Source organism: Rhinolophus hipposideros (genome assembly GCF_964194185.1).
Source record: "Rhinolophus hipposideros genome assembly, chromosome: 20".
Taxonomy (NCBI): domain Eukaryota; kingdom Metazoa; phylum Chordata; class Mammalia; order Chiroptera; family Rhinolophidae; genus Rhinolophus; species Rhinolophus hipposideros.
The window spans coordinates 511,441-534,353 of NC_138066.1; the positions used below are offsets into that span (position 1 = coordinate 511,441).

The 22,913-nt window shown below is 50.3% G+C and overlaps 1 protein-coding gene and 1 long non-coding RNA gene across 11 annotated transcripts in view; one reads left to right on the forward strand and one right to left on the reverse strand.

Annotated features, from left to right (window-relative positions):
- Positions 1–1,526: 1,526 nt before the first annotated feature.
- Positions 1,527–7,962, reverse strand: LOC308488592. The gene is made up of 5 exons (XR_013991912.1): positions 7,699–7,962; positions 7,115–7,219; positions 6,194–6,357; positions 4,219–4,322; positions 1,527–2,800 (listed from the first exon to the last, which is right to left on the reverse strand). It is a non-coding gene; the product is annotated as an uncharacterized lncRNA (long non-coding RNA).
- A 1,493-nt stretch (positions 7,963–9,455) lies between these two features.
- Positions 9,456–22,913, forward strand: part of MPRIP (myosin phosphatase Rho interacting protein) — a 133,264-nt gene continuing 119,806 nt past the window's right edge. For 9 of the 10 annotated variants that reach the window (XM_081029114.1, XM_081029118.1, XM_081029117.1 and 6 more), the window contains exon 1: positions 9,456–9,671. In XM_081029114.1, the coding sequence (XP_080885240.1) occupies positions 9,549–9,671 (123 nt within the window). In that variant the 5' untranslated portion in view covers positions 9,456–9,548. The remainder of the gene's footprint in view (positions 9,672–22,913) is intronic. The other variant, XM_081029122.1, reaches the window with a different exon arrangement.

The window sequence follows — 22,913 nt, forward strand, 5'->3', positions numbered from 1 at the left end:
ACCTGTGAATAAGGTGGGTGAGGACACGCCGTAATGCTTTTATTGGACAGAAATTGGCGTATACCAGAAGCGACGTGTGACACGGAGCACTGTCACGATGGAGGAGGATTCACGGCACGCTTTAACACACACCTCCTCTCAGCCGTAGCTCACACCCGACTGCACCGAGCACGCTGAGACTTGTCACACACTGTTACTAAGGCTCGATGTGCCGCTTCCCGTATTGGAGATCCCTGCCTTTCGGTTGGATGGCGCTCGGCAGCAGCATTCACTGTGTTTTGTGATCACAACAGAAAAGCTGCGTGTCACACATCGCTCTGGTCCGACAATTTCTGTCAGATAAAAACATGACGGTGTGTCCTCATCCACCTTCTTCACCGGATCTGACACCATGTGACTTCTGGCTCTCCCCCAAAGTCAAAATGACCATGAAAGGTAAATGTTTTGAATCCATTCAGGACATCAAGGCAGCCATGACAGTGCAACCAAAGACATTCACGAGAGACGACTTCCAGAACCGCTTCAGAAAGTGGCAAGAACGATAGACTAAGTGTGTTCAAAGTGAGGGGGAGTATTTTGAGGGGGATTAATGGCAATGTGTCTTTTACTGTAATAAATTTTTTTAAATTTGAACATTCATTGTATTTTTCGATCACAGCTCATAAATATGCATGCATAGCCATTCACATATACTTCCATACCTTGTTAGGAATTTTTTTGTTTACAAAAGATAGGCTCATTCAGCAAAAACTGTACAGTCTGAATCCAGACCACACACAGATTTTCCCTTAATATATCAGAAATACATTTCTATGCTAATAAATATCTATTTATTTTTAATAATACTAAATTATTGAATGATGTTAGATTTAGAGCAAAGAGAGCACAAAGAATTCCCATATACTCTTCATCCAGCTCTCATTAATGTTAATATCTTACATAACCACGGTACTTTTGCCAAAAGTAAAAGGTTACCATTAGTTGTAAGTATGATTAACTAAACTACGGGCTGTAGCGGGATTTGCCAGTTCTTCCACAAATGTTCTTTTCCTGTTCCAGGACCACATCCAGAACCCCACATGCACTCCATCCAACTTGTTTCCTTTGACTCCTCTGGTCCGTGACAGTTTCTGAGTCTTTCCTTGTTTTCCATGACTGTGACTGTTTGGAAGAGCACTGCTCAGGGATTTTGTAGAATGTCCCTCAATTAGAGTTTGCCTGAGGTTTTTCTCATGATGAGACTGGGGTTACAGTTTAGAGGGGAGACCACAGAGCTGAGGTGTCCTTCTCATTGCATTATATCAGGGGGTACCTGACATCCACATGATTTATCGATACTATTAAGGTAAGGAAGTATCTGCTGGGTTTCACCATTGTAAAAGTACGATTTCCCCTTCGACATTCTTTGGGTGCCAATCATGAAGTCCACACCACACGCAAAGGGGAGAGGGACTAAACTCCATCTCTTGGAAGGGGAGTATCTACATGTGTTATCACAATCTGATTTTAAATGACAGAACAATATTCCATTTTATGGATCTGGCTTTATTTATTTAGTCGATACCCTGATATCGTACATTTCTGTTGCTTTGGTGTTTCCTTTTACAAACAAAGCTGCACAGAATCTCAACTTCAGATTCAACAAGTATTTTTCAAACAACTTCTCTGTAATAGGCACTGCACACTCTGGTAAACAGTGTCTGTGTACCTCCTTCATTTTTTTTTTCTTAGAATAAATTCAGGGGTTGGGATTGCTGGGTCAAAAGATAAGCACATTTGTAAGGTTTTTGACAGCATCACTCAACAAAGCTCCAGGAAAGTTGTGCCAACCTACCCTCTGGATTAACATTTTTTCTTTTTCAATTATTTTCTTATTACAAAAATAATTTGTGCTTTTATGAGATAACTGGAAATTACTTACCAGACATTTGATAATATTTTTTTTAAATATTGGGTTTTTTTAGGTGCGACAACCATATTGTGACTATTTTTTTAAATAGTCCTTATCTTTTAGAGACATGCACTGAAGAATTTGTGGAAGAAGTGATATGAGTTGGAGATTTGCTTCAATATAATATGGGAGGAGAAGGAGGGTGGAGGTATACCTGAAACAAGACTTGTCATAAGTTGATGATTGTTGAAGGTGGGTAATGGGTACATTGACCTTCATTACACGACTCACTCTATATTAGTTAAAAAAAAACACAAAAAACCAAAAAACCAAAAGTCTGTTAAAAAATTTTAAACACAATATAAATTTATAGCTTAGGTGAGAGTCCCCATTCTTTTACTTCCCAGGGATAATTACAACAGTTTGGTGTATGAGCCTCCAGACCTTTTCTATGCAAATACTAACCATGTATATTGCAGCTACATATATACTTATACGAAGGATGAGCTACCACTGTACACACCATCTTCTCACTAGCTCTTAAAATTTACCATATTTTGCAGATGGTTGGCCACTTCAACACTGTCCTTCTGTAATAGCTTTGTGGCACTCCCCTGTATCAAAGAACCATAATTTATTTATCTGATCCTCTAATGGTAGACAGCTGGCACGTCTCCAATTTTCTGCTGTTAAGCACAATGACGCAGTGAACATTCTTGGACATGATATACTTTTGTGTACCTGTGTGAGCAATTCTACAACATATCTTTCTAGAAGTGGAATCACTAGTTCAAAGGGTGTGCATATTTCACATTTTAATGGAATGGTGAGATTGCCCTTCTGGAGGACTTTGCCCAGTGAATGGCATTCTCTCCTCTTAGCACTCTGAGGACTCTTGTCATTTGGTGCCTGCAGGAGGAAAGCATCATGGAGTCAAAGCTGGAAGAGGCCTCTGGGATCTTCTGACGTCGCTTCCAGCTTCCAGGGCAGCCACGTGAGCCTCAGAGAAGGGCCGGGCAGGGCATGCAGCATCATTGGCTGGAGATTGTGTGCAGCGTGAACATGCAGCCCGTGTCTGAATCCACACTCACCATCTACTGGTTGTATAACTTTGTAAAAGGTACTTGACCTCTCTGTGCCTCAGTTTCCTCCTCTGTAAACTGACAGTAATATTAATCCCAGGTGGCAACCAGGGAAGGGCTAGGAGGCTTTTCTGGAAGCTGCATTTGTACCGTTTTAATTAAAGTATATGTTCATTTGGGGTGGCTTTGGGGAGACTGACAGAAAATGGGGGAAGGGTACTAAGGACCCCTGTCAGGCACCACTTGGCACTGCCAGAGCTGCTTGAAATGGTGATAGTTGGATTCAGAGATTACATGTGACAGACACCCAGCACCCAGTACAGATCCCGGCATACTGGCAGTGCTCCAGAGCCGTGGAATTAATTCCCTGAGAACAGACACAGTGGCAGACAGGGGCTACGCCACGACCGGGGAGACTGACCCTTCTGAGAGACTGGCCAGGACAGGGAGGCCCAAGCAACAGGAAAAGAGGGGACCCAAGAGAAAGCCAAATCTGGCCCACTACTTGTCATTGTAAATGAAGTCTTATTAAACATACCCACACTCATTCATTTCTGTATCGTCTATGAGTGTTTCTATGTGACAACGGCAGAGTTGAGTAATTGCAACAGAGATCGTATGGCCTGCAAAGCCTAAAATATTTATTATCTGGCTCTTTACAGAAAAAAATTGCCAACTCCACCATAGGGATTATAGGCATAATAATAAATAGTTTTTGAGCACTTACTGTTTCAGGTACCATTATAAAAAGCTCACGTTTATTTGTTTAGTCCTCACAATAACTCTATGAAGTAGGCACTATCTGTGGTGGCTAGCCTCACAGATGGCCCAATGAACTAGGTCTCCTGGGATTCATACCCTGTGTCGTCCCCTCCCACCTCGAGCTGGGGGCAGCCTTGTGCTGACTACTAGACGCAGAAGTCGTGCTGCAGCAGTGCCAAGCCTAGCCTCGAAGATGACTGGTAGGTTCTACTTCCCTCCTTCTGGAACACCGGAGAACCCTGAGGTGCTACTTAAGAGACTCAGGGGGAGGCCATGGAGAAAAAGAGAAGCTCTGAGACTCTAGGGAGAGAGCAGCCCAGCCTGGTCATCATCTGATGACATTCGCATGCAAGAACCCCAAGCGAGACCCGCGGAACTGCTCAGCTGAGCCCAGTCAACTCACAGAGCCATGGGAAGCAATAAAACAGCAGTTAAGCCACTACCTCTGGTAGGGGAGATGTGGTTTTATGCAACAACAGTTACCTGAGTCATGACTTCTGCTGGGACTATCCCAGGTCTGTCTGTCCTCAAAGCCTTTTCTGCTCCACTCTTCCTTAATCGCTGGACATTAGAGTCCCTGCAAGGAGCTTTTTCAGATGCCAATTAAATCAGACTATCTGGAAGTGGGGGCTGGGAGTAGGTATTTTTTAAATCCCCCGGGATTTGAGAACCTTGGCTCCGTCCACTCTTTCTGAAAGTTATTTAAAAATAAGAAATCCTGCCTGACATACATACTTACTTAAAAAACAGATTCCTGAGCTTCAACAGATATACTGATTCAGAATTTCCACGGGAGGGCCCTGGTAATCTATAGTTTACACATTCCCCAGGTGAATACTTTTATCGATTCTTAGAAGAGAAAGTGAGAGGAGAGCCAGCTCTCAGGTTGAGAGAACTGTTTGGCAGCTTCCTATTAAGTTAAACATACTCTAACGTTGACCCTGAGAATGAATGTACCTGTTAAGAAGGGCTCCTGATAGCTGGTTGGGCTCAAATTGAAAAACAGAGCCTAGCAGCTACTGCTAAACAGGGGCCTCTCACATAAGCCGCACTCCTGGGAAAAGCCTGCACTGAACTGCCTGCCTGCACTGTGATCCCACCGGCTGGCCCAACCCTTATAAAGGAGTTCCTGGAATCTAGTTCAACCCATGGGACTGACACGTTCCTTGTCCAATCGGAGCTGCACTACTATGTCCTCATTAGCATATTCACCAACCAATCAGAGTGGACATTCTGACCAATCAGTTAGTGCTTTTTGGACCAATCAAACCGTGATTAAGAGTTCTTATTTGCATGAGAACAGACCAATCAGGGACTGGGGTGGGGACTTCTCTCTATATAAGTCAGCTCCCCTAGAGGTCACTTCCCATTGAATGCTGCTTTTTCTCAGCCGGAGCTGTAACACTGGGACCACCTTGCCCTTGTGGTGCCGGCATTGGGCTATATCAGAGCTGTGCTGTTCCACAGCCAAGTTGTATCACAGTTGAGCTGTTTGCACTGAATAAAGTCTCCCGCCGCTTCACTACACCCCAAATTAGGGACTCCCATTGACATTGAAGCGGTAACTACAACCTTTGATTGACAGCAAACACCCCAGCAATACCCCCGTGGGTTTTCCCAACAGAAATAAGTACTGTGCCCACCAAAAGACATGCATAAGGACATCCCAAAGATCTTTATTCATAATGGCCCAAACTGGAAGCATCCCAAAGGCCATCAATGGGAACATGGCCAGATGAGCCGTAGTACAGCACATCCACACAATGGACTACCAGGCAACAGTGAAAAAATATGAACTACTGATACACAGCACAGGTGAATCTCACAGACCTACTGTGGAGTGAGAAAAGCCAGATGCAGAGAATACAGAGTCTATTTATATGAAGTTCAAAGACAGACCAGGCTGATCTGTGATGATAGGGACCAAATAGTGGCTTCCTCTGTGGGTGTGTGCCTGTGTGTGTGGGGGGGAGGGAGTTCTAAGGCTTGATGGGAGAATGGATACTAATGTGTGCATACATGTGTGCATGTGCACGTGTGTGTGCATGTGTAAGTTGTGTCCCCCAGGATGCAGGGACACTGCCTAGGGCAGACATCAGATGTACAGAGCAGAACTCATCTGCATTGGGGTCCTGCTTGAGAGGCCTTGGAGGGCTTGCTTCTTTGTTCATTGTTTCTCTGAGATGTACATTATACATTAAGATGTCCACATACGATAAACTGAGCACATCTCGTGTGCCGCCCAGTGAATGCTTACATGTTTATACTGAGTATTTGCCCTCGTGCATAGTGCTGTTCTAGGCCCCCGGAAACGGAACCCAAAGCTGTAAGACACAGACCCTGTAAGACACAGACCTTACTTGTGTGGGTTTTATAATCTGGGGTGGGAGAAAAGACGATAATGGACAGATGGTAAGTTTTCATTCATTCACTTGTTGTGCACTTTTTGAGCACCTACCCTGAGCCAGGCAGTGAACGAGGCACTGCAGCAGGAACGAGGAGCAGGAATGAGGCACGGAACGAGGCACTGCAGCAGTAACGAGGAGCAGGAACGAGGCACTGAACGAGGCACTGGAGCGGCAGCAGGAACCGGATCGAGCCCTGCCCTCCTGTGCTCATCGTCTACATAAGTTTTGGAGAGCAGCACAATGAAAGATCAAATATGACCATTCCGCCCCCTGAATATTTCCCAAATTCATTCCCTTCTCCCACTGACCCTGACCTTATTTTGGGTCCCCACCTTCTCTACTCTCTGCACTATAGTGGTAGTTTCCTGATTGATCATGTTTCCAGTCTTCTGCCTCTGATTCGATTTCCAGACCAACAGCCTTTATTTTTATCTAAAATAATCAGTTCATGGTTCCCCACTGCCCAGGCAACCCTGGTGTCGGCCTGTGCGGCCTGGAATCCTCACTTAGAGGGTCTATGTTCTGACCACAGGCAAGTTCTTTAAATGCTTTGTGCCTCATGGGTGTTTTCTGTAAAATGGAGATAAAATAATGATGATGATAAACAACAGCAACACCCCCCCCCCAAGAGGCTGGCTCTAATCTGTCATACAGGCATTCGTTTAGCATATGCTAAACCCCCACAAGCACCTCGGATTTAATCCTCCCAATCACTCCCATTGCCTCTTACCCCCATCTCTCTGCACTACCCACTACCCAGGAATATCAAGGTCCCTGTATTCATGGACACGCCCTTTACTTTCAAGGCCCTGAGCCGCTCCCCTGAGCTCCTTCTGTCTGGAATGCCTTCCCTCTACCTTTCCTGGATGGGTCTCACTCAGCTCAGGACTCAGGTCAGGCACTGCCTCCTCCAAGGAGCCATCCCTGAGGGTACATACGCAGCTGGGTGCCCTTGTCTGGGTCCCACAAACCTCGGATTGTCTGCCTCCTGTTTCTGTCTCCACTTGCTCCAGTGTGAGCTCCTTCCGGGCAGGCTTCAATCAAACGCTTCTGTAAACCCCCAGTTGTGGACCCTCCTGTTCAGGGCAGGTGCTAGATGTGTCCCCTGACTTGAGCAGGACAGCCAAGCAATTTCTTAAGGGAAGTGCCCATGGAGTTGGCCTTGAGGCACGGGTAGAGGTTTTAAAATTATTTTAAAACTAGTTGTGCATGCAACAGGACCAAATCCAAAGGGAACAAAAGGGCTTACAGTGAAAATTAAAAGTAGGTCACCTCTCAACCACCCAGCTCCCCTCCCCAGAGGCCACCATTGGTATCAGTGTCTGGATATTCTATGCAGTCAAGAATTGTCTGTCTTCCCCACTACGCACACACACTTTTTTATTTTGCAAAAATTTAAACCAATAGAAAAATCGCAACAGTACAATAAACACCCTTTGCCTGGATTCACAAATTAACATTTTGTCGCATTATATCATGTAATCCTCACAACAACCATACCATGCCAATTGTGTAGATGAGGTAACTGAGGCAGTAGGCAGGTGAAGAGACTTACCCAAAGCCTCAGAGCTAGTGAGCTGGGCCTTTTCTCCCTCAGGCTGCCCAGGACTTTGATCCATCTTCCTTCAGCTCCCTTTGGAGGAGAGCATTTTCTTACCCTAAATTGAAATCCACCTCCCTGGGATATTCACCAGATGATCAGTGAAAAAGTAAACAGCTCCGGAAGCATTTGCTTCTTCTCCTAGAACCTTCCCATTTCCTAAGCAACAGCTGCTGTCGCTGCCTCTAACACATGCTTCAATGTCACCCCTTCTGAGACGGCTGAGTTAGCTCACCCCCCTGTTTAAAGTTGTTGACTCCTGGCTGCCAGCAGGATGACATTTACATGCCTGAGCTTGGATCCAAGCTCTGGGTAACGTGGCCCTCATGAATCTTTGTGCCTCTTGCTCCTTTCTCTCCTACCTCCACCTCCAACTACAGCCTCTCTCAACCTCTCACCATCTGCTTAAATTTCCCCACCTCTTTGAAGCCCAGCCTCTTTTCCCAAAGAGTGCATTCCCTCAATTTTGGGCTCCTGAATCTTCTGCCTGTGCCTCATTTACATTCTTCTCCAGGCGGCCTGTTGGCCAGGAGAGTGGACAGTGGAAGATTGGAGTGACAGACAGCTCCGCTCTTCCTAGGCGAGCACCCTGCACCCATCAGTCGGGGGCCTGAGCCTTAATTTCCTCAAGCACACAATGGGGGAAAGAATGCCTAGCTCAGTGTCTGGCATAGAGTCAGCCTTCACTAACCCCATAACAGAACTGACAGCTCTTCCAGACCGATCTGTTCGTCATCCCTTGAAACCCAACCTCTTTCTCTACTTCCCTGCGCCTCTGTTTCCTCCTGTGTAAAATGGGGATGATAATGGAGAGGCTGTGAAACTTGAATGAGATAATGCATATCAAGCACTTGGAACAGTATCTAGTCTTCCCTAATAATTCTGACTATGACTTCTTCGATGGGCGCTGGCCTATAGTAGGTGTTAAGTTAATCCGCTCCAGGCTGGGCTGGGCGTCCAGAGGGGCGCGGGAAAACGAGGTTGGAAGTGTGAGGTTTGCAGAGAGCCCGCCGGGAGGTCGGCTCCGCCCCTTCCCCCGCAGGTCCCCGCCCCCGCCCGAGCCTTGGCAGCTGTCAGGACGCGGCTGGCCTCCGCGCCCGTCCACCAAACCTGAACGTCCCATCCTGGAGCCTCCACCTTCCTTCGCCTACGCAAGTTACCTTACACCCGGGTGCTCTTTGCTCCCGCCCCCGGTTGCCATTGGCCGACGGGTTTCTTTGTTAGCTGGAGCGCGCTGCCGCCATTGGTGAGCAGGGCCGCCGATCGCGTGTGGGGCGCGGCCCCGCCCCGCGCGCCGCCCCCTCGCTCCCTCCCCCTGCCCACCCGTCCGGGCCTCCGCCCGCCCGCCCCGCCCCGGGAGTGCGCGAGGCCCTCGGCTACCATTTGCTGCGGCCGCGGGGACCGACCGCGGGGACCCGCAGCGACCCGGCGCCTGGAGGACGGGCCCGAGCGCGGGGAGGCAGCGGGCCCGGGAGGCCGCGTCCATGGGCCCGCGGCGGCCGGGTGGCGGCTGTGCGCGCAGGCGGCGGGGGCCGTGCGCTCAGTGAGGGCCGGGCCGGGCCGGCGCGAAGGTGCCTGGGCGCGCCGCGCACGCAGCACCGCCGAGTGGGGGCAGGCCCGGCCGCGTCCCGGCGCCCGCAGGCCGCCCTGAGCGCCGGGCCGCGCTCCGGCCTGCGTCCCCGGCCCGGCTGCGAGGCGGCGCGGGCGGGGGCATGCCGCGGCGCCCGCGCTGAGCCGCCCGCGCCGAGCCGCCCGCGCCCGCCGTGCATGGTGCCGCCGCCTCGGCAGCCGCCGCCCCGCCGACCATGTCGGCGGCCAAGGAGAACCCGTGCAGGAAATTCCAGGCCAACATCTTCAACAAGAGCAAGTGTCAGAACTGCTTCAAGCCCCGCGAGTCTCATCTGCTCAACGACGAGGACCTGACGCAGGTGAGCGGCGCCGGGGGGGGGCCCGGGCCTCGCCGCGCGGCCGCCCACCCCGCGTCCGCACCGGCCTGGAAGTTCTCGGCCCCCGGACGCCCCTCCGGGTGCTGCAGGGAGGCGGCGAGGCGAGCGGGCGCCTCGCGGGGGCGCCGCCCCCCGCCCCTGACGCCCGTGAGACCCCAGTCGTGCTGCCGGGAAGGAGCGGACGTTGCCCGGTGCCCGAGGCGGGAGGGGGTGGGGGGCCTCGGACGGCTTCTGGGCAAAATAACAACGGCACCAAAATCGTGCGTGAGACCTCGGGGGCGGGGGGCGGGAAGGGGCGTGCGGGAAGTGTCCTGATAGATTCGCGACCAAGGGAAAATTCTCAAGTATGCCGAAAAATAACATCCTTTCCCATTCCCATGGCCCCGTCGTGTGATTCATGCTTTCTGGGTGACTCAAAGATGCCTGGATTTTCTTAGTCGGAACAAAGCGCCTAGGGAGTTCTTGCTGCTCCCGAGGACCCCACGCCGCTGTGTCCTGGGACTAGACTTGTCCACTCCGAGTGGCCGAGGGAGTAGGACTGGCTGGGGGGGCCGGTGGCTTCCCAGCCTGCCCTCTTTCTAAACCCTTGTCACTGTCAGTGGCTGGAGAGAGGTGAGGGGTCCTGAAGGAACCCTGGGGAAGAGGGGCTTGCTTGTAAACTTCCGCAGGTTGATGGGAGAGCTGGGGGTCTCCGCACACTTCCCACCCAGCTCTCCAGTCACTTGGCGAGGATCGAGGACACCTGTGGGTCCTGGGGAAAGTGGGTTCCCTTCTCCCCGTCTTATCTGTCAAACGAGGGCTGTAGGATAGTTGAGTGTCTCCCAAACCTGTATCAGTTACAGTCTTTAAAAATAACAGAGTCCAGGGGCCCCATCCCTGGAGTGACGTAGGAGGTGAGGGGATTTGTATTGGTAACAACAACTTCCTAAGAAGTTGGGCTGTAGTCCCCACTGGCCTTTGGGTACCTTGCACTGGTTGCTCTCGGAGCTCCCAGTGTTCTTGGATTCTCTGGAGCACTGGGAGGGCTTTGGGACATGCACATTCCTTGGATTTCCCGACCCAGCCTTGTGTACATCCCCTCGGGATGTGTGTGGCCCCTCCTTGACGTCTCCCCCAGTCTCAGTCCCCTTCAGAGCTCTCTGTCGTCCCCCTGAACCAGGCCAGGGGAGCTCCCTTCACATTCCAGTGCAGGGTGACCGACTTGTAGCCACTCCTTTTTCAGAAGAACCCCTTAGAATTGCAAACAGTGCTTTGAAGCGTACCTGCCGGCCAGGCTGTTTCTAATGCTACTTAAGTGCTGACAGGGTTTGACTTGTTTACATGACACACAAGGGAGTAGGGTGGCAGAGCAGGGGTTATGGCCTGGGAAACGGTGCCTTCTTCTGAGGTCAGGTTCCCAACAGCCAGGAAAAGACTCCTTTCATCTAAAACCAAAAGCTTAACCAAACACTCAAGGCTGCAGAGTCGGAGGACCAGGTCAGCTTGGGAATGGGAAGGGTAGAACTCAAGTTTCCTGCTAAGGTGTTCTGGGGTGTGGGGTAGGCTTTTAGGGGAGATTTCCTCGTCTCTCATGGATGCCGTTTTCTGCTAAGCAGTTCATGTGGTGATGAGGGTCCTAGACCAGGAGTCAGGAGACCGTGCTCCTAGTCTTGGCTGTCACTTTCAGCTGCGTGACCTTGAACAAGTACCTTTGCCTCTGTAGAGTTTCATCTCATTTTCTGTAAATTAGGAGTAGGGATTCCTGGCCTACCTCCCTCACCAGGCGGTTGTGAAAAGCAAACAATAATACCTTATTAGACTTTTCCCCTCTTACGATTAAAAACAAACGAAAAAACACCTACAGAATAGTACACTTGGATTTAGAAAATTCCTGAGCTTGGCAACTGGTCTTCTGAGAAAGTTTCCTGGTTATTCCAGGCAACTGCCAAAATCGCTAAATTGAGTACTCACACTTCATAGGCCCTGTTTTCTGATTCTTAAGCTTAGATAAACTAGAACGGAATCTGCATATTTGAGTTGAATCTGTTCAAAATTTTTATTTAAAAATATTTAAAACTTGTTGACTATTGAGTCAAAGAGGTGGGGTCGCACATTTAAAATACTTTCCTCTATCACTGTATTGACAGTTGAAGTGTGGGCTTTGAAACAGGCCTGAGTCCTCCAGGGCACAAATGGAATGGTAGTTTCTGAAATAATGAGTGGGGTTATTTGTGCTGGGAGAGATTAGGCCAGCCTGCTACCTCCTGGGATCTTTCAGGAAGAAACTGCTCTTGAAAAGAGAAGGAGGGAAGCTCAGGGCTGTTGCCAGCAGCCTGAGCTGCTGCTCTCTGCATCCGGCCCTCCCCCAGCCCTACTCTCATCCTCATGGCTCCTTTAGAAAACCTCAGCCAAGCGGTTCCCATCAGATTCTCCCCCAAGTCCCTGCTTCCTGCTGCGCTTCCCAACCCTGAGCTTATTTTAGACGGTCCAGGCTGGAAGATAGACCAGCGATTATTGAAGCCACCCCCTCTGTAAGAGGAAAGGACACCAACACTAGTGAGGCAGTGAGACTGGCTTTTGCCCCGGGATGTCATCGTCCCAGAGGCAGACATTTCTCTGAGTTTTCCGATTTGAGCTTATTTCCTCAGCTGTGGGCTTGGTTTTTCCCCTAGAGGTACGGAAACCTTCCAGGGACCTGCATTGTAGCATCAGACCTGGAAGGCGCTGAAGATCAGCTAAGTGACCGTTCCCCGGGAGAAGACCGTAACCCAGAGAAGGCAGCAGTGTGCCCAGTGCAGGGACACAGGATCCTTCATCCGCTGTTCTTTGCTCATATTAAGGGCCTGCAGTGGCCATCCCGTAAGCACACGGTCAGGAGAGTCATGTCGAGGATGGTTCTGTTGGAAAAGGTGCCTGAGAGAGTAGGCTGTGGGTATCCCCCTGGGGAGCTTGAGATTGCCAGCTGGGACCAGACGAGTTCCTTCCTGTCTCCTCGCTCCTGGAATTCAGAATGATCCAGGACAAGTAACGAGTGACACTTTATTGCTGGTCACGCCACCCTCCCGTCCAGCCCGTCCACAGGGTGGTTTATCCTTCAGTGTTTCTTCTCTGCCTTTCGCTACACACATACGGACTCAAACACACAGTTAAAACCTTTTCTAACCTAAACTATGTGTGCATTTACAACATTTGTTTTTCTGGTTAGTAACAGGTCTTACAGCTCTTTCCGTGGTATTACATTTAGATATACCGAAATCATTTGGTACAGCGTACCCTCAGAGATGGGCCATCGTTTAACCATTCCCTTATTGATTGACAGGAAGCTTACTTCGGGGTTTTGCTGTTACAAACAGTGAATGCTTCAGCGAACAGCTTCCTAAATGCTTTTGGGTGTTTGTGTGCCTGCATGAATGCAAGTATTTCTCTGGGGGCAAATACCTAAAAAAAGAATAACTGGTTGACATCAAGTGCATTAAATTTTTTTACAGATATCACAAAATTGCCTTCCTAAAATGGCTGTGTCATTTCATTGCCAGGATTGGATGTTATCAAATGATTTCATTCTTTAATAATTTCCCTAATTACCAGTGAGGTTAAGCTTCTTTTTGCAATATTTATTGAATATTTTTGTGTGTGTGTGTGTGTGTGTGTACATTGCCAGTTTGTATAATCTGCTCATGTTTTATTGGGTTAATTCCCCTGCCCCTCTTGCCCCATGCCCCTGTGGATTTGTAGGAGATTTCTGTATGTACTCTAGATCGGGGTACACACACTTTTTCCCTGAAAGGCCAGATAGTAAATATTTTAGCCTCGTAGGCCATATGACCTTTGTGGCCACGATGCAGCTTTGCTGTTTTAGCTCAAAAGCTGCTCTGCATAGCTGCTGTAGACAATACATAAACTGATGGGACAGGACTGTTTCCAATAAAATTTTATTTACAAAAGCGTGCAGCTGTCAGGATTTGGCCTGGGAGCCATAGTTTGCCTACTCCTGCTCGAGATACTAATCTGCATCTGTCATACATTGCAGGTATTTTCTCCCAGGTGTCACTTATTTTTTAATGTGATATATGGTCATTTATCTTTATCATGTAGTAGTTTTAAGTCAAATCTCTGTTTTCCTTTATAGTTTCTGGTTTTAATCTCATGCTTACGAAGTTCTTTCCAAGATTATAAAATAATCTCTCATATTTGCTTAGTTCTTTTATAGTTATTTTTATGCTTAGTTTCTTAATCCATCAGATTTGTGTTTTAGGAAAATAATCTGGCTGAAGGCAGAAGCTCTAATAGAGCACCTTGAAGCACTCCAGGTAAATTACAGTGAGGGTATTCACCAGACGGTGCTGGCCCGGAGGGCGGGCAGAGCTCGCTGGACACTGGGGACAGGCTAGTGGGTAGAACTACCTTTACTAGACTAAGAATAATAGGCTCGGAGTAGATTCGGGGGTGCAGGTGGGGGTGGGGAGGAGCCAACAGTAATATGGTAAATTTGACCTTGTGGAGGTCCACGCGGGCCCGCACAGGTAGCAGGTGGTCAGAGCTGGAGGACAGGTAAGGGCCAGGGGAGGAATTGCCACGTCACAGGAATGAATGCAGTTTCTCGGGAGGCCGTGGAGACTGGAATGAGAAGAGGGGGAGCAGATGGTGGTGGGAGGTGAATTGGAGGGCTTGGTGGCCCGTGGTAGCAGCGGGCCTGGGACCTGGGATTCTTGGCTTCCAGGTCTCTTCCCGGCTTCAGTGTGGGTTTCCAGGGCGCTCGGTGGGTAGGAAGCTGATGTTATGTCTCATTTTCCCGCCCACTTGTGCGACTTGAGGCATCACTTTTTATCATTGCATCCGGACTTGAGTTCTATTGCTGTTTCGTCGTGGGACTGTAGCTGGGTGGTTTTCCTTCCTCAGGCCTCCATTTTCCCGGTTGCAGAATGAGGAGATTGCTTTTGATCTCCCCCAGGGTTCTTCCTGTCCTCCGTCTCCTCTCAGATCCCTGGCTGTGCCCGTACCCCACTGCAGGGCTGCTGGGGCCTTGGGGGAGGAACCCAGACATAGAGGTGGGTGGGCACAGACTGACTTTCCTTCTGTGCCTGTGACATTCTTAGAAGCTCCAAAGTATGGAATTTCTTCATTTGATTTAGCATTTATTTCAGAAGTGATGAGGAGATTGCATGCCCATCTTTTCAGAAGATTTATGCTCAGATCGGTAGCTTATTTGGCAGGAGGTGTGTCAATAATCCCAGACTTTACAAATGACCAAGAAGCCCATGAAAAGATGATCAGCGTCATTAGTCATCAGGGAAATGCAAATCGAAACCGCAGTGAAATACCACTTCACACCACTAGGAAGATTATAATAAAAACAGGAAAGTAATAAGTGTTGGTGAGGATGTGGCGAAATTGGAACCCACTTGCATTGCTCATGGGAATGTAAAATGGTACAGCCACTGTGAAAAACAGTTTTTGTCAGTTTCCCGAAAGATTTACTGTATGACCCAGTAATTTCACTCCTAGCATATACCCAGAAGAATTGAAAATGGGTATTCAAACACTTTGCTGCATATGCTCACAACAGCACTATTCACGGTCGCCGAAAGGTAGCAATAACACAAGTGTCCGTCAGTGAAGGGATGGTGGTATGTCCATCCATTGGAATGTTACCCGGTTATGAAAAGGAGTGAGACTGAGACATGCTACAACATGATTGAACATCAGAAACATGACGTTAAGAATCAGCCACAACGTCATATACTGTATGTTTTCGTTTATATGAAATATCCCGAGTAGGTCAATCCATAGAAGCAGAAAGCAGATCAGTCATTGTCAAGATTCTGGGGGAGGGTGGAATGAGGAGTACCTGCTAATGGGAGCAGGGTTCTGTTTCGGGGGAGATGAAATGTTCTAAAACTAGATGGAGATGCTGGTTGCGTAACCTTGTGAATGTACTAAACGCCACTGAATCGTTCAGTTGAAAATGGTTAATTTTATGTCATGTGAATTTTACCTCAAAAAGAATGTGCAAGAATCAGTGTCTCTCGCGCACACTCTCTCTCTCTCATCCCAAACCTGCCCTCTGCTTCTTGTGACATTGGGAGTGAATATGTGATTTTTTTCTAGGACCTAGATCAGGGATTAGCAAATTTTTGTAAGTGCTGGATAGTAAATGTGTAGGCTTTGTAGTCCAACAGGCTAAATCAAGGAGTTTTTATGGGTATTTACATCACCATTTAGAAATATAAAAACCATTCTTGATTTTGGGCCTTACAGAAGCAGCCGGTGTGCTGGATTTGACCCCCCCAAGCCTGGCTTGCCAACCCCTTGGTGAGACCAGCCCTGTCCAATGGAACTGCCGTGTGAGCCACATGTGTAATTTAAATTTTTCTAGTTGCCACTTTCAAAAAATAGAATCAGGTGAAGTCAATTTTAATTATATTTTACTTAACCTAACATATCCAAAATATTAGTTCAACATGTGCAGAAGTTCTCTGCAATTTTACCGTTGCACCTTTCAGTTCAGACTAGCCCCTTTCCAAGGACTCTAGAGCCACGCGTGGCCAGTGCCCACGGTGTAAGATGGGGCAGTTCTGGCTGCAGCAGGCGGGCCCACAGCTGGGCCCTTGAGGCCCTACAGGGAAGCACAGGGTGGGGAGGCTGTGGATTTGTCTCCCCCGTGGGGGTGTTGTGCAGGCAGTTGCATTAGGATTCCTGGGGTGCTAGTTCTCTCTTTACTCCTGTTTGTATCCCCCTTGGTGTCTTTTTGCCAACTCTTAGGGGTTCTTTCTTTCAACGTTACCTCTTCTTTGGTGATTCTTTTTAGTGTGGTTGGGAGCTCTGCCGCTCTGACTCCCACTCCCTGTCCAGGGCCAAGCTGACCTGTCCTGTGGGGAGTGAGCGGCAGCGTGGGGGGCGGCTGGCGTGCCCCTCCAGGCTCAGTGCTGGGTCTGCTGACCGCATCTGACACAGCCCTTTGTCCTGGCCGAGTGTTTTGCAGCTGTGTCCTACTTGTTTTTCCCCCTGCATTTTAGCCTGCTACTTGACCTTTCTCTCCGAATTCTTTTTCCCTTGCTACACAGAAGGACTACAATGGAAGACCTATGTTCTATTCTTGGCACAAACTGTGCAGGGTGACCCAGGAAGGTCACTTATGTTCTCTGCGCCTCGGTTTCCTGCCCATAAAGCGGGTGACTATATTCTATTTACAGGGATTGGTGTGCTAAAGGAGGGTGCCGGACAGGCCTGTGGAGGTCGTTGAACCCCCTTTGTGGTCATTAATATTCCAGGAAGCATGCTTAGGACCTCTCCTGTGAAGCATAACCTTTGTTTGTGCGATCTCCTGATTACTATGAGCCTGCTTAGCTGAAATAAAGACATTTGACTTGGAATGTTTATCTGTAAATTGTTCCCAAGCTGCCATTTAGTCTTGAAAGAGAGGAGGGAGCATTGAACCAGGGAAAAGAGACACAGGGAAGTCACTTCTCCTGTGACATCCTAATGCTGTGTGGGAGGGAGGGTGGGGAGAGGTGTGAAGAACACTGGGTGCTAATTTGGAAGCTTTCAACCTGAGAACACAGACTTTTCTTTTATCCTTGGAAACTCACTATCCAACCTTGCTTTTCCCATCTGAAATGACACAGTTGGACCAGGTCAGTGGTTTTCAAACTTTCCTTAAATCCAGGAGCCTTTACTCAAAGGTATCTCGTATGAAATGCTATGTATGAAACAGAAAAAGCAACAGTTCTGGGGACATGGGGTGGGAGCCGGGAGCTTGGCCTCTTGGCCACCTCTGCGTCCCAGCCCTGGGGCCGGCCTCCGGTCACTCCCTAGGTTTTGTGGTTCTTTCGGTTTTAGCAGTTGAGGTTTCTGTGAAATCCTTCAAGGTAGTTTCAAAGCTGCCCTGGGGCAGGACCCTGAATGCCAGCCACGCTGCCCCCATCATGTTATCACTTCCTTTGGGGGTGAGGGAGCCAGTGGGTTGATTCGCTGGCATTTTGTGCCTGTAGACTAGAACTGGAATCTTCCAAACCACTCACTGGTTTTCTCCGTCAGGGTCATTCTAGTTCACGTGAAACCACAGCCTGGTTTTTGCCTGGAGCCTGTAACCCTCCGGATTCTTCCTCCCCTTGAGCTCACTTGGTGTTTGCATGCTGCGCGGGCCAGAGGCCTGCTGCCCACCCGTCTGTGGGGCAGGAGCGCCGAGAGTGAGTGGGTGGGCCTGTCGGGTCCCCCTGCGCTCCACTGCACTGACTCATGGGTCCGGACCATGATCTCATTCTGCCCAGGAAGCTGGCGAGGAGAGCAGGGCTGGTGGCAGCGTGGCCACCAGTAGAAGAGGGGACGTGGGGTTTCAGAGGGGTTGGGTGGCCTGCCCAAGGTCTCGGAGCTGCCTGGCGATGGGCTGTGATACAGAACTGGCTTCCACGGGCGTTCTGCTCCCGTCTCCGTGTGGCAGCAGTCTGTGCCCCCTCTCCATGGGAAGGCCACTTTGATTTGTAAACTTGGTACTATTTCTGTAGGAGGCTGGGCTATTGCAAAACAAATCCAACCTGTTTCATGGACTTCTAGTTCCCAGCCGTCAGAGGAAGGGCCGGCAGGGGCTGGGGGACCCCCCGCCATTAAGCGAGTGAGGGGTTGCCTGCCTCCAGTTAGGCCCAGAGACGGTCAGTGACCTGCTGCGGGCACAGGAAGCCCAGTGGGGTTTGCCAAAGTCCTGCTCGGCCTCCTTGTCTGGTGACAAGTGTTAACCTTTGCTGTCAAAGACAGGGCCTTCCCCTGAGCTGGATTCCCTCGTTGCTGGGCTGTGCGGGGTGTAGGTGGGGAGGGCAGCGGAGCAGGACACACGCAGGTCCCACGTCCCCACACAGGCGACTGGGCTGGCCTGTGGCTGCAATCAAACCTTTGGCGTAGCCCCGAATAGGAAGCACTGTTTTCCCCTGAAAGAGGAATTCAGATTCAGGAAACATTGTGTTCTTGGTTGTGTAGGTCCCCAAGCACAGATTTTAACAGGCTCCCGGGTGCACCTTCAGACCTGGCCTCCTGGCCCATAGCGCAAGGGCCGGGGAGGGAGCCGCTGCTGGGAGTCCCCGTTGGACCAGAGAGAAAGCTGGCGTCTCCTGGGGCTCTGGGTGCCACACCCAGAGCCTTTCTGCTTGGGCTGCTGAGCGACCTGGGATTGGGGCGTTCAGTTGTCTTCTGCTTAGGGACCCGCTCTGACCTAGAAATACGGCACAGTTCCACTTCTCATTTAAAATGTGCTCAGGTAAGGGAGTAGAACGGGGGAGCACTTGCAGCTCAGATTTGGGTTCACGTCCTGGTTCCAGTTTAATGCTGATTGAGCAGGTTACTCGGAGTTTAAGTGTCTGTGTCCGTCCTCTGAAAACGGGGGGCTCTAATAATACCCGTGTGTTTGGGTGCCTTTGAGGATGGTGGAAGGTATGAGAAAGAGCAGGTACCAAATTTATAAATGCTTCAGTGTAGAGAGGGTGCTCCATAAGTGGGGTTCATTTTGCAAGTGCCGACCCAGAGAGGGGGACCTGCTGCTGTGATTTTATGTGCCGCTGACCCTCAGACTGTGTCTGTCTACCCCGTGCCCACAGATCCGAAGCCTAGGCTGACTCCTCCCGCTGCCTGCTTGGCACCACCCGGCCTTCCTCACGGTAGCCCAAGGCACCGGAAGGGCCAGCCTCACTTTGCTTGCTTGGGTCTGATTTTCAGCCATGTTTGGATATAAAGATTGAACTGGTTTTAAGAATTTTGAGTGCGCAGGAAGTGACGAGGCCAGGTGCCATCAGCCCAGGACTTACCAATAGACAGCATGGAGTGCTCCAGGGAGCAGCGGCCAGCACAGTGTCCCCGCACCCCCGCCCCTGCCAAACCTAGATGCGTGCACAGTGCAGGCCCCGTGGGTGGCGGCAGCAGACCCCGATTTCCGAAGTCGCTTTGCACGGAAGTACCTGAGTTGCCATCAGCGAGGTGGGGGGATTATCCCTCTGGTGTCTGTGGGAGCAGTCGTTGGGAATTGAAGTTACCGTACCCAGGGGCCTGTGTGAAATGGCCAGAGGAGGGTAGAGAGCACCCGGGCCTAGTCCCGGATCGGTGGGCAGGCGGGCAGGAAATCTGGTCAGGACACGTCCTGGTCCTTTGGTCACCAGTGTCCAGCCCGCAGGGGGGTCCTACTGGTCTCCCCACCGCCTGCACCCCCAGCCTTTACAAGTGACGTGCTGCGAGGGACTGGAGCCTTCTGCCGACCGGAGCCTTCCGCAGGGTCTTAGTAAGTAGCAGGAGCTCCGGGCGAAAGCCTGTAAAAGCTCTTGTACCGTAACAGGCAGATGCCATCTCCGCAAAGAGCCCCTGCTGCTCAGTCCCCACCTCCCCCTTCCCACACAGAAACCCCGTGAGCTTCAGGGTCATCCTCTTCGCGAGCGGGGCCAGCTAGCATTGCTGTGGTGCAGAGGTGTTCCTCGACTTCAATCGAAGGAGCAGTTGACATGCTCTGGGAATATAGTCGTGGTGGTGGTGGCATTAGAGCAAACAGTAATTGCTGTATGCCAGGCACTATTAACTCATTTATATTCACAGCAGCCTTATGAAGTAGAAAGATAAGCAAACAGATGGAAGGAGGTTATGTAACTTGCCCAAGGGCAAAACAGTTAATGGTCGAGCTGGGACACAAACCCAGGCAGCCTGACTCACGGCCTCCTCCTTCCACTGTTTCTCACGCTGACCCAAGTGGATCAGGTGGGCCTTCTGGACCCCACAGCTCCCGTTGTGTGTGGCCCTCTGCCCCTCATGTCCAGGGACCGGGCCGTCCTGCTGGAGGGGCGTGTATGTACTGGGAAGGGTGTGGTTGGAGGATGAAGCTGATTTAGATTTCCTGTCTCTTTTTTTTCCCTTTCTATTGCACTCTCCTGTCCTACCTGTTTTTTAATGGGAAGCACTGCTTTTTGAGGGAAAGGGTGTGACTCTTTCCTGCAAAGCTGTTGCCCCAGAAATTTGTCCCCACGCATTCTCTGGCATTCCTCCTTTTGCCACGAATAGCGTCATGTTCCAAAAATCCCACGGCCATGGGCTCCTTGTCAAGACCACACAGGGGAGAGGCTTTTTAAAATGGCCCTTTCCCCTCGCCTTCCAGCGGCTGCAGCCCAGGGAGATGCCCCTGCGGACTGGGCTTGCAGGGCTACGTATGGATTGAGTGGGCGCTGAGCTGGGGAGCCGGAGGGAGGGAGGGAGGAAGGATGAGCCGGCCACCAGCTGTGCGCCCTGGTCTCTGTGCCTGGGATCTAGTGAGTGCTGTGGGGCGTTTGTTTTGCTTTTCGTTTTTGTTTTTAGGTGATATTCACATAACATAAAATTAACCATTTTAAAGTATACAGTTCACTTGAATTTAACACATTCGCAATGTTGTCCAAACACCGGCACGCTGTAGTTTAAAACATTTCATCACTATGGATGTACTTATTTCTGTCCCTGTGGATTTAGTTATTTTGGAAATTTCTTCAAAGTGGGATCCTAGAATATGTGACCTTTTGTCTGGCTTCTTGCACAGTGTCTTTTTAGAGTCCATCCATGTGGTAGCATTTATTAGTACTTCATTGCTTTTTTATGGCTGAATAATAATCCCTTTTACTGGTACAGCACGTTTTGTTTATGTTCATCTATTGATGGACATTTGGGCCGTTTCCACCTTTTGTCCCTTGTGAATCATGGTGCTATGAGCACATTTCTGTTCGAGACCTACCACCGGTTCTGGGTAGAGCAATCCCTGAGGTGGAATTGCTGGGTCCCGGGGTAAGTGTCAGTGCACTGCGGTTTGGGGCGACGGAACCTGCGTGGTGCTGCCCACAGCCCAGGGCTCCTCCTGTGCAGGAGTCCAAGGTGGAGACCCGGGGCCCAGGACAGCCGTCAGGGCTGCAAGCACTTGTGTGTGGCTTTGAGGTGGTGGCCGGACAGCGTGGGGGCTGCTGGGAGGGCCACGGTTCTCATGGGGCCTCCAGGGGATCTGGGCGTTGGGACAGGGATCGTATGCAGCCCATTGGCCACTCTGTTACTAGTTTTCAAACTTGATTTCTCCAGCTGTAGAACGTGGAGCTCACGTGTGAAGGCTGGGGGGGGCGTGGCGCCACCCGTCAGCACCCACCCGTGCTCCCGTGGCCCCTGGAGCGCAGCCTCTGAGCCGCTTCCCTGCTTGAGAACCACTGATTTACTCTGTCCCTTATGTCACTATGCTTAATGTGACGAAGTGTTTGGTGCATACGGAAGAGCTAAGCGGCATGTACGTACACCGTATGTGCGCGCGGCTGAGGGACACCCGAGGGGACTTGGTGTGGCCGGTTTTTCAGCCTCTGAGTGGCCGGGATCCAGGGCAGGGGACCCTCAAGCAGGTGTTGCCTGCGTGGGGTTCAGCCCCTCTGGCCCTCCTCTCCACGGTGGAGGTTTGCCTTGTTGAGAGGACAGTTTCCCTGGCCAGAGGGTGGAGGAATCTGCTCATATCTAGACAGACTGTGACGCAGCCGCCGGGGCAAGTGCACCGTGACACGAGAAGGATGGGAGACTCCGTGGTGTGGGCGACAGAGCCAGACAAGGTGATCAGCTTGGGGCTCACTGCGAGCGAGCGCAGCCCTGAGTCGGGCAGGCCGGGCCCGTTAGGGTCGCAGACATGCCGCTGCGGGGGTGGGGCGCTTGGCTCGTCAGCGGGTCTCAGGACCCTGGTATGTTCTTGCTGGTCGAGGCCCTCCAAAGCCTTTCGTTTATGTGTCACATCCACAGTGTTTACTGTATTCGAAATTAAAGCTGAGAAATTAAAAAATAGTTCTTAATTCATTTAAAAATAAACCTGTGACTTGTTCACGTAAATAACGGTTGTATTCTGAAAAACAACTTTTCCAAAACAAAAACGATGTTGTGAAGAGCCATCTTATTTTAGCTTTTCTGTGAATCTCTGTAACATCTGTCATAATGAGAGACAGCTGGATTCTCATATCTTCTGCGTTCGATCTTTGTGTCATCCTGTCGTGTGGCCTCTGGAAAACCCTGCTATATAACATCAGTGAAAGAACGAGAGTGAAAAAGGCAAATGAGGACTAAGTATTTTGTACAAATACTTTTGCCCACAGCCCCCGAAATGGCCTCAGGGGCTGCCACATGTGGAGAGCCATTGGCTTCTCTCAAGTTGGGCCCTTGGCATGACGGCCCCAGTGCCTCGATGGCAGCAGTGGGGACTTCTGTCATGGAGCTGATGATGCAGGCGCAGCGTCTGGG